This window comes from Mytilus trossulus, chromosome 3 (genome assembly GCF_036588685.1).
Source record: "Mytilus trossulus isolate FHL-02 chromosome 3, PNRI_Mtr1.1.1.hap1, whole genome shotgun sequence".
Classification (NCBI taxonomy): domain Eukaryota; kingdom Metazoa; phylum Mollusca; class Bivalvia; order Mytilida; family Mytilidae; genus Mytilus; species Mytilus trossulus.
Genome location: NC_086375.1, coordinates 41,692,028 through 41,704,749, shown reverse-complemented (window position 1 = coordinate 41,704,749; position 12,722 = coordinate 41,692,028). Strand labels below are relative to the sequence as shown.

The 12,722-nt window shown below is 30.3% G+C and overlaps 1 protein-coding gene across 2 annotated transcripts in view; it reads left to right on the top strand.

Annotated features, from left to right (window-relative positions):
• LOC134711495 (uncharacterized) overlaps positions 1–11,868 on the top strand; it is a 35,738-nt gene extending 23,870 nt beyond the window's left edge. For both annotated transcript variants that reach the window (XM_063572121.1, XM_063572119.1), the window contains exons 13-14: positions 11,257–11,310; positions 11,831–11,868. In XM_063572121.1, coding sequence (XP_063428191.1) covers positions 11,257–11,309 — 53 coding nt within the window. In that variant the 3' untranslated portion in view covers position 11,310; positions 11,831–11,868. The remainder of the gene's footprint in view (positions 1–11,256; positions 11,311–11,830) is intronic.
• Positions 11,869–12,722: the final 854 nt, after the last annotated feature.

Below are 12,722 nucleotides of genomic sequence, written 5' to 3'. Positions count from 1 at the left end.
CCGCATAGTCAGCGATAAAAGACCCCGAAATGACAATGTCAAACAATTCAAACGAAAATACTAACGGCCTTATTATTGTAAAAAAAAATAAAGAAAAACAAATGTGTAACACATACACAAACGATGATCACTAAATTACAGGCTCTTGACTTGGGACCGGCACATGTAAGACTTACAAATTTAAAGTTTTAAATGCAAGAAACTGTTTTTGCTGTTATTATTAGTAAGTAGTCCATAGAATTTTAAATTCCTAATCATTTATACATCAATGGCTTTTCAGTAGTGAATTTTAGTACATTTGTTTTAAAATTGGTAGAAAATTCACATTGTTAAGTCGTGAATTAATCTTATTTATGGCAAAAAACATTGTTTTCAAAATAATATGCATTAACATAACGTTTTGTTGTTTCGATTACTTTTTGTGGATGTCTTAATCAGTTTACTTATCAATTTAATATTTAAATATTGAATGATTCTCCCAATCTTTTTCACTGTATATTTTTAATTTTCTATTTTAATATAAATAGGAGGTTACTCAAGTGGTGGGTACGGAGCTGGTTACAGGAGTGGTCATGGTGGAATTGTATATGACTATGGTTATTACAAAAGTCATCACGGATTTAGTATACATTATAATAGATTCACATATGGTGGAATTAGTAAGTAAATCTAGAAACATTAATAGATCTATATTCAAGTAAGGTAAAATAAGGGGGAAAATTGGTAAACACACTGGTAGTTTAATGCATAAATTCATATCAATGAACAGTTGACATTTAACATTTTACGTTCCTATACAATTTTTATGCAATGATTTTGAAAGAATAGTTAACAAATGGTAATGTTAATTTAAATATGCTCGAACAGAACAACATTCATCAGAAGTGTGGATTAAATCATAAAGACTCGTTTGAAAAAGCATATATTATTTGATAAGAAGATAATACCCAAATGACGGAGTATTGAGCCTACCTTTAACTAAAGTTATTACAGTAACCATTATGCATTTAGAATTAGACATCATAAATGTCCATATAAAGGAAACATATTGATGCTCGACTCGTAAAATACAAAGGTGAAATTGACAACCCCAATTTGAGCGTAAAAAGATATAGCAATTAACTGCTTCCCATCCATACTATTTGTTTATTTGCAAATAAAGATAATAAAGATAGTGGCTAAAATATGAATATGGATAACATCATAATTGAAGTTGCTAACAATTCATGTCTTACATTTTTATCATGATACTTGCCTTTGCATTTTTTTTAGTGCTCCCATTTATCAATATTTTTATCTCCAATTTTTCTATCATGATTAATCACCGAGGAATAATCTCATGCAGTTTTTTTTAGTTAATTAAGACTCAATCTTGCTTTTTAATAATTCAACACCCTAGAAACAAGATAGATTTTAATTGCAGCATACAGACTGAGATGTAGCAGAAGCCGATTCTATAGACACTGGGGCCAATGCTATCATCGTTATCATAGTGTAGGAACCTGTTTTGATCGACTAAGAAGTCTTCATCTCTTCTACAGATTCGTTGGAGGTACATTTTTTTTAAATTTATAAGACAGTATATCTATTTCACTTCCTTGCAAATTGAAATTGAGAAAGGAATTGTTGATGGTGTTAAAGAGAAAAGTTTATTAAACACTAGTTTTTTAATTCATTATTCACCTTTTTTTGTTCATTTGTCTCATTTCACAATGTACTCGCAACAAATAAAGTTACAGCCAGATTATTGATGCTATCGTTTATTATAGAAAATTAATGGTTCTATCAATTTGTATTGAATACTATAAATTGCTGTTAACAGGCTTTTTTTTATTTTTATTTTTTCAATTGAATGCTTTGCATCAAAAGAAAAATCTTGAACATTTTTATATTGCATACTACATAAAACGAGCTATATATGACATATATAGCTAGTAGTTCGTTATATGCTTCTATCATTTTTCAGCCACTCATGCCATTCTGAACAAACACCTGTACCTCCACAAAAGAATTGCTAATAACCATGCAAGAAGAATCCATAATGTAGCTAAGAGTCATGTCGCGAGAATATCACATGTATCAAACAAACATATTCACAACATTCAACACCAGGCAAACAAACACGTAAGCAGAATCGCAAGCGAGGCTAGAAGTCATATGAATAGATTTAAACAACTCGTAGATTACCATCTCAGACGACTCCACAAGCATACCAAATATCATTTGTCAGCTGCTGAACATCAACATAAGAAGCACTTGAATGAACGCCAGTTTCAAAACAACAAGCATGAGTTAAACGTGAGACATCTTCATAAGAAACACGAATATTATTTAACGAAACATGGTTATCGTCATGGTCATGGTCACAGCCTGCTTCATCACAGATTTTCACATGGTGGCAAAGGTAAGACTAAATGTACCAAATATGTTTTTATCAGTCATTCTGTGAGTCAAATAAATCAGTAATTGGTAACTTTTTACCTTTTTTGGGTCTTTTATTGGTGTTAATTCAGGGAACAAAGCATATAACTCCATTTAAATCAGATATTTATGGAAGGCAAACTCAAATTCAATTGGCAAAACTGAAGATAAAACAAATAATACATAAATATTTTTTGCTTATTTATGTCGACTGGTGTCTTTCACATTTTAGTTTGCTTCGTGTCTCCTTTCATTACCAAACATAATATCAAAGGTCATAATATATTTTGATGTCACAATTTTCTACAGTTAAGGTAGATCATATAATATTTCGCTATTGTTTTGACTTCCAGGACATGCCTACAGATTTCATGTAGGACGCATATTCAATCGTTTCCACAAACTTGGCGTAGAACTTATCGGCCGTGGAATCAGATATAATGGATTCTGTAAGTGAAATATTCACTACACTAGACTTTTGTTAAAGTACTATTTTTTTCGGGATTATATTACTAAGAAATCTAATGATGCAATTTTGTATTTACATTTCCAGTTAAAAATCTTACAAAAACCACAGACTGTATAATAAATGTTCATTTCAGATGCAAGCAACATGTTTGTTCTAAATCTTCCCAAAATTACCGTAGAACTAATATGTCTTAGTGTCAAATACTGAATGAAAAATAATAAAAATGAACAAGAAAGACAACTGACTAAAAGTAATGGTTATAATCATTGTATATTTTCCAGGTTGAATCTGGTTTTTTTTTATCATTTTCTTTTTAGATCTGAGCTGCATTGAACGTGTAATTGAATGTATTTATAATAAAATGTTTTTTTATGTCAGACTATGGACGTCTTTGCAGTTCAACAAAACTGTACGGTGCACTAAATTCCTGCTATGAAGATTATGGAGATATAGGCGATTGTTTCCCTGGTCTGATTAAACAAGGGTTAATTGGTAGACGACATGTTTACCATAAATATGGTCATGGATTTGGCTTAGGTGTCACTTTTGTAAAAAGAGGCATTGTTTACGGTAGATCATGTAAGTGCCACTTGTTTTATAATTGACTAATTATAATCGATTAAGCTAATAAGAAAAATAATTTCGACAATGCTTTATCTCTTTGTATGTCTTGTACATATATTTCTAGTAGTTAACCAAAGTTCAATACTAAATTCGTTCATTTTAAGCTCACCTGGCCCGAAGGGCCAAGTGAGCTTTTCTCATCACTTGGCGTCCGTCGTCCGTCGTCGTCCGTCGTCGTTAACTTTTACAAAAATCTTCTCCTCTGAAACTACTGGACCAAATTAAACCAAACTTGGCCACAATCATCATTGGGGTATCTAGTTTAAAAATGTGTGGCGTGACCCGCCAAACCAACCAAGAAGGCCGCCATGGCTAAAAATAGAACATAGGGGTAAAATGCAGTTTTTGGCTTATAACTCAAAAACCAAAGCATTTAGAGCAAATCTAACAGGGGTAAAATTGTTTATCAGGTCAAGATCTATCTGCCCTGAAATTTTCAGATGAATTGGACAACACGTTGTTGGGTTGCTGCTCCTGAATTGGTAATTTTAGGGAAATTTTGCTGTTTTTCGTTATTATCTTGAATATTATTATAGATAGAGATAAACTGTAAACAGAAATAATGTTCATCAAAGTAAGATCTACAAATAAGTCAACATGATCAAAATGGTCAATTGACCCCTTTAGGAGTTATTGCCCTTTATAGTCAATTTTTAACCATTTTTTGTAAATCTTAGTAATCTTTTACAAAAATCTTCTCCTCTGAAACTACCAAGCCAAATTAAAACAAACTTGGCCACAATCATCATTGGGGTATCTAGTTTAAAAAATGTGTGGCGTGACCCTGCCAATCAACCAAGATGGCCGCCATGGCTAAAAATAGAACATAGGGGTAAAATACAGTTTTTGGCTTATAACTCAAAAACCAAAGCATTTAGAGCAAATCTGACAGGGAGTAAAATTGTTTATCAGTTCAAGATCTATCTGCCCTGAAATTTTCAGATGAATTGGACAACACGTTGTTGGGTTGCTGCCCCTGAATTGGTAATTTTAGGGAAATTTTGCTGTTTTTCGTTATTATCTTGAATATTATTATAGATAGAGATAAACTGTAAACAGAAATAATGTTCATCAAAGTAAGATCTACAAATAAGTCAACATGATCAAAATGGTCAGTTTACCCCTTTATGAGTTATTGCTCTTTACAGTAAATTTTTAACCATTTTACGTAAATCTTAGTAATCTTTTACAAAAATCTTCTCCTCTAAAACTACCAGGATAAATTAAAACAAACTTGGCCCCAATCATTATTGGGGTACCTAGTTTAAAAAATGTGTGGCATGACCTGGCCAACCAACCAACATGGCCGCCATGGCTAAAAATAGAACATAGGGGTAAAATGCAGTTTTTGGCTAAAACTCAAAAACAAAAGCATTTAGAGCAAATCTGACAGGGAGTAAAATTGTTTATCAGGTCAAGATCAATCTGCCATGAAATTTGCAGATGGATCGGACAACCTGCTGTTAGGTTGCTGCCCCTGAATTAGTCATTTTAAGGAAATTTTGCCATTTTTTGTTATTATCTTGAATATTATTATAGATAGAGATAAACTTTAAACAGCAACAATGTACAGCAAAGTAAGACCCAAAAATAAGTTAACATGACCAAAATGGTCAATTGACCCCTTAAGGAGTTATTGTCCTTTATAGTGCATTTTTAACAATTTTCATAAAATTTGTAAATTTTAACTAACATTTTCGACTAAAACTTTTAGGCCAAGTTCAATATAGATAGAAATAATTGTAAGCAGCAAGAATGTTCAGTAAAGTAAGATGTACAAACACATCACCATCACCAAAACACAATTTTGTCATGAATTCAAATGCATCCTTGTTTAATATTCACATAGACCAAGGTGAGCGACACAGGCTCTTTGGAGCCTCTAGTTAAATAATACAATGCATCCATTGTGGCTCATTTAAAATCATATTAAATCCCCTTATTTTAAAATGAACTAAACTTTTTTTTTAGATTACAAATTTGGGTGCCGACGATCAAAATTCATTCGTTATATGACTTCCTGCTACAATAAGTTCCATCATGCAAGCACCTGTGTGTCAGTATTGAGGAAACGACATCTGATTGGATCCCCTCATTCATATCATGGTCACATGCACCTTGCCGGGTACACACGTTTCCGAAGATTTAAGATTTCCCACGGGAGATTCAGATACGGAGGAAAATGTAAGTCATTAATATATATACATATTAAAAACAAGCAAGAATTAACAATTTCTTACACACAGAACAACAAACAAGATAAACTTCATAACCATATGAAAATAATATATTTGGAACTGATTTTGACGATAAGTTGTGTCCATTCTCTTCATCACTTAAAAATAATAAAATAAAAACAAAAAGTTTATAATAAGTTACATTATCAATAAATATATAATATATACATGTATATATATAAACTTTTTATAACTAATTTATATATGTATTTGAATTTATGTATGAATTTGTATTTTATCTTATTGGAAAGATTGAGAAAAAAAGTGTTCGAAGTTTTTATTTTACATTTATTACTTTTCGCCAAAATAAAGAAGTTTGTGAAGAGCTGAGTAATTACTAGATGTTCAATCTATATATGTAGTAGTATGTTCATTTCACAGTTATAGAGCTATTGATGGTAATTTCGTTCAATGGGAAACTTGTGTTTCTCTTAAAATGATTCAAAAAATGATTGGCAATTTGTACATCCGCCAATCAATGTATGGCTAGAACTCACCATAAAGTCGGGCGATTGCAATGCATTTAAAACATTCTAATTTCATCTAGCTTAGATGATTTGCAGATTTAAACAGATTCCCCCGGCTTTATTTAACCCTTGTTTTGATTTTCTTCTCAATTAGTTGTGCCTATGATTTCTGTTGCCTCTTGGTATGTTCAACCTTTTGTGTCTTTCTTTCAAACAGATTACAAACTGAGTTGCAGTAAGAAACGTTTCTACAGTTATTGGAACAGATGTTATGGCCGATACCATAGTGTTGGTAGATGCTTTGGATACCTAAGAAGGAAGCATCTGTTTTCATATTATAATGGTAATTATATGTACACGATATGAATGTGTTGTTGCAATACACATACAAATTACAAGTTTCAAATGTTTTTTTTTCTACATAAATTGCCCGTAGGTCAACTTAGCAATTCCTTGGGATTTATTTATATTAATTTGTAATTCATTGGTTTTCCAATAGTGATTTGTGTTATACTAGTATCTGTTTCAATATGAAAATAGGTATTGATTTTTTTTTTTACATACGTGTCTTGCCAGATAAAATAAATAATTTGTTTCAAAGTGATAAAACACACACATTTAATGCATTGGCAAATTATTTATTTGTACTTTGTTGTTATATTTTATGCGAAAGTTAGAATCCATATGCTTATCAAACGAGTAGTAAAATGTGAATTTGTTTTTGTGAATTCATTTTATTATCTACTTTGAATTTTCTGGTTTTATATAATTAGCAGGTTACTCAAGTGTAACTCACAGTGCATACGGAGCTGGTTATAGCAGTGTAATCAAATATGACTATGGTTATTACAAGAGTCATCATGGATTTACAATTAGAAATAATCAATTCACATACGGAGGAATTGGTAAGCGAATCTTAAAATATTAAGAAATTATTTTTTGGAGCAAAGTATATTGCAGGGTGATAAAAGTAGTATACACACTTTTATGTTAATATATAAATGCATACCAACGAACATCAATTATTTTAAATCGTACATTCCTATACAATTTCCAATTGAATGCAATGCTATAAAAAATAGTCAAAAATTGAAATTAAGCTTCATATTTTATCTTAATTCATATAACTTACTCGTTTGAGAAATTTAGTAGTACTTTAGTATAAGCATCTTGAAATGAAACAACTTACAGGATATAAACTGAAGTGTGGAAGAAGCCGATTTTACAGACTGTGGGGCCAATGTTATCACCGATACCACAGTGTAGGAAGTTGCTTCGGACGGCTACATCGACAACATCTATTCTATAGATACGGCGGAGGTATACTATTAAATGACAGTTTAAATATATATATATATAAAAATTGTAGAATAATTGTCAATGAGACAACTCTCAACAAGAGACAAAATGACATAGAAATGAACTATACTTCACCGTACGGCCTTAAGCATGTATTTTGTGTATTATTCTGGTTTTATTTACACATTCATCGAAATTATTTGTCCTATTATATTTGATAGTTAGATGTCCATGTTTTTCATAGCCTTACTAAATTTAACGACATCAACCAAGAAAAATTTTTTTTTTTTTTTTTCCGAGGATGCATTTTGTTAAAATGTTCTCCCAAGAATTATAACTGGATGCTGGTTGATATGAAAAATTGTGATACATTAAATATTTAATTGTGAATGATTACATCGAAACATTGTAAAAATGTTTTAAAACCTTACCATCATTGAGTTTAATTATTATGTTTATCATTATGTAGAAGATTATTCCGAAATCGATTACAGTTCCGGGCCTGTTTATGACCGTAGTTACTACAGCAGTCATCATGGATTCAGAATAAGACATCATAGATTTTCATATAACGGAATTGGTGAGCATATATAAAAATACTTAAATAATTTCAAATGGATAACGTTTATTGCAAAACGATTAACACAGTAACCATCCTGATCGATTAAATTCGTAGCAGTTACCTGCAATCTCTCTAGAATGTATGTCTATTTGTATACAAAGAACACAAAGACATTTGCAAATATATATATGAATACATTAGAATATTAATTCATATATTACATTGCATACAAGATAATTGTTACTGTTTTTTATTTACACAACTCTTATGCATGTGTATCGTATACTTTTCAGCAGTTTCAATTCATATGTTTTAACTTATTTTTCATTTAGCTCTCTTAGTTGACAAAACTCTTTAGAACGTTTCAGGTATTCAAATGTTTTAAAAAAAAAATATTTTTTTTAATTGCAGCATACAAACTGAAATGTAGCAGAAGCCGATTCTATAGACACTGGGGTCAATGCTATAATCGTTATCATAGTGTAGGGACCTGTTTTAGACGACTAAGAAGTCATCATCTCTTCTATAGATACGTTGGACGTATGTTTTTTTATGTGACAGAAAACAATTAGTCTTTGTTGCTTATATTAATTAAATACTGAGTATACTTTTTTTATATACTTTTTATTTCAAAATATACTTTTTATAAGGATTCGTCATCGCTTTAATAGATTCATTGGAGATATATTTCAAACGTAAATTGAAACTAAATTTGTTTAATTCTGCATTGCTTAAAGACATCATCGAAGAAACATTACATATTTTTCTTATCCTTTTTTTATATTTTGAATTTCTATATATTTGTTTACTTTTTAAAATAAACTTTAGAGTGCGGAAATCTACGATTTTACTACCATTTTAGATATAAATATGCATTGATAACTATAATCACAATCAATTAAGGTATTTGACATTGACGATTATGCCATCACGAAACCAATATTTAATCGGGTTATTATTTTTCGTTCTTTTATTCATTCTGAAATCTTCAAACATAATTCAAATATCGTAAATTTACCTACAACAATCATTACTATCAGTAAATATATTTTATTTATCGTTTTACAGACCATCATGCTACTCTGAGAAAGCACTTGTACAGGCACAAAAAAATTGCTCATCACCATACAAGAAGAATCCATAAAGTAGCCAAGAGTCATGTAGCGAGAATATCTCATGTATCAAATAAACATGTTCGCCACATTCAACACCAGGCTAACAAACACGTCAGCAGAATTGCAAACGAGGCTAGAAGTCATATTAATAGATTTAAACAACTCGTAGATTATCATGTTAAACGACTCCACAAACACACAAAACATCATTTGTCAACTGTTGAACATCAACATAAGAGGCATTTGAGTACACGTCAGTATCAAAACAAGAAGCATGAGTTGAACGTGAGACATCTCCATAAGAAACACGAATATAATCTCAAGAAACATAGTTATGCTTATCGCCATGTAAGTTATATAGATTACTACAAGAAATATCATGGATTTAAAATCAGACAGCACAGATTTTCATATGGTGGAAAAGGTAAGAACAACTGATAAAAATAGTAAATTTGACCCAAAACTATTAACGTTCACAATAGATATTACTTAAACATGCATACAAATGCTATACCTATATCGATACTTCAAATAAAAAGTATTTATATTCTCTGCACGTCACAGGGTCGTGTCTTTACTTCAAATGTAATTTCTCCTTAAGATAATAAAAATCACCGATTATATCAAACCTGTCTGACTTAATGCAAATCAGCGAATTATTACTAAAAACGAAATATGCAAACAAGCGAATTATTATTAGATACGAAATATGCAATTCATCAACATTGATGTACATTTTCAAACTGTGTCAAAAAAATATTTCATTGTAAAAAGTAAATCATAAATTCATCATATACATCATATCGAACTAATAGACTTTTCAAGATCTCAAATTAGCATTTTATATAAGACACTTATGAAATCCGCACCCATATAAACTTAATCTCCTAAGATTAAAAAGACCTATACTATAATATAAAAAGATGCATGCATAGAGTTATTTATTTGCTAGACCTTGTTAGATATAGCTGCTGTTGTAAAAAAAACTAAACAACAAGCTAGGAAAAAGTAATGTTTTCCATATCACCTACAATTTAAATTTGCGGTTTTTTTTTGTTACTCCGAAATTCATAGATAATAAGTTGTTGGTTAACAGTATGTATTATGTAAATTATTTGCAGCATACCAATTGACATGTGGAGATAGACGATTCTGGAGGTATTGGAGTGGTTGCTATTCACATTATCATAGTAGAAGCGTATGCTTTGGAAAACTAAAGAAAAGGCACCTGTTTAATCTATACACCGACGGTAAAACACATATTTTTATGCTTATACACTCAACATTAACAGAATATATTGAAAGTTTAGTTAACGTACAGCCAACGTGAACTATAAAATTATTTTTCTTTAAATAAGCTGGGTCTATGTATAATGTTATTTAAATATTTTGAACGGGTCTTTTCTTGTGTTACTGACTGTTGATATTTCAAAAGGATACAGACTAGATGCATCTGTCGTTGTCTTTAGTTAGACTTCAACAACATGCACTGTAAAATTCATACAAGTATCTTGTTAACGGTTAGATATTTTTTCCACTAGTTGCATTATCCTTCGTTAATTAACAAAAAAGTATAAGATGGCCGGACATTATGAGGAAAATAGACAAGACATTGAAAAAATAACAAAATCAAGATTAATATATATAGAATCATATATAGATTTAAAAAGATGTGGTATGAATGCCAATGAGACAACTCTCCCCTAAGTCACAATTAATAAAAGTAAACCATTATAGGCCAATTTACGGTCTTCAAAACGGATATGTATATCTATCTTCTATCTGAAATGTTGTTTCAAATAGTCTATTGAGATCCTCGAGCATAAGTTTATTTATTGTCGTAAAATTAAAAACTATTAATTAAATTATTGAAACTTCTTTTTGAAACTTATAATCTGTATGCATACATTGGACAATTTGTAAATTGCATAAACACAAGAAACACGAATGTGTGTACTGCATCCGAGAAAATATACTGTTGCTTCGCCAAAAAAACAGAAATATTTAGTTGATAATCGTACGTTATGAGATATTGCTATTGACACTTCTGTTTTCAATTTAGGATATGATGAAGAGGATGGTTACGAACCAGCAGTCAAAGAACAAGTGTACTAATGTAACATGTGTAAGACATACTTATTTTAAAATTATTTAACACATTGTCAAGTACAATTTATCTATATTTATAGAAATTAGCGACATTTCATATTTATAAATAATAATAAAAAAACACACTTCACCAGGACATAAACGTTAATTAGCGAAAAATAACATACAAACATTTTAACCATTTAAACCACCGATTCCTATGCAAATGAGATGACCATAGAAAATGTATATTAAAGATGAACAAATGATAGGATAAAATGCCTTAATAATGAAGTGTAAGTTCTGCAAACGTGATACAAGATGACGGAAACAACATAAGACCACACATATTGCCATCCTACACAAATCGAGTTATTAACTATACGTATTGATTGTATGATATATATTTAGTACTGGTATCGTTATCGTTGTAAGAAGCTGTAGTTTCTTTAAAAGTTAGACATGCACTGTTTTATCTACAACGTAATTGTATGTTTGTACAAAAAAAAATCTTTTCATACTGATAATAATTTTATTTTTTATTGTAGGAATACCTCTATATTGTATATGGACTTATGTAATTAAAATAAAACGTTTTATTGTATACTTCCGGGTTTTTTTTATTTAACAAAATTTACTACTTAAGTAATTGTAATTTAGAGTGTATAGTGGTCTATTTCATTGAATTGTGAACTTAACACAACAAATCACAAGGAAAGTTTTCAAGTCCCTATTGGTTTTGCTTTTCTGACAAGTTTCAATCTCCCTACCTAATGAGTTTTATAAGATGGAATACTCACCTGGGATCAGAGGATTTGGAGATAACGTTTAAGATTTCACAATAGTAAAACCTTAACATTATTCGTTAAGCCAACAAACAAAGTAAAAAAAAAGTGATAGTGTCAAGACATTATCAATAATCTAAGAAAGACATGCCGTTGTGCAAATCAAAACTAAAAGTATCAACATTGTTTATGACAATTATTGTTCATACATGTAACATCATAAAATGCAGTTTTCGAAATCAATATGAAAACCGACAAAGACAATATTCAAAGATCTTAATGCAGTTTTTAATTGATTACTTTTACAAAAAAGGATATTCAATAGATCCATAGCTATAGGTTTATATGGATCTAACTTTTAAAAAGTAAACTTCGTTAGTCACCGTAACAATGCGGATGTCATATTCCGTTCGTTGTATGATTTTCACATCTTCAACCAAACTTCCAAATCAAATATGTGTATCTATGAAATATTTATTCATAAGTTATAAGTATTTTCATAGTAAATAATATCCCTTTAACGTTTACCAGTTGTAAATAGATAACGTTTAACCCCACTTTTCCTGACCAATATAAACAAGATGGCTGCGATAATAACAACGACGTTATTGTCAAAAACAAGAAGATCAAAGAAGATTATTCAATTTCACTTTCA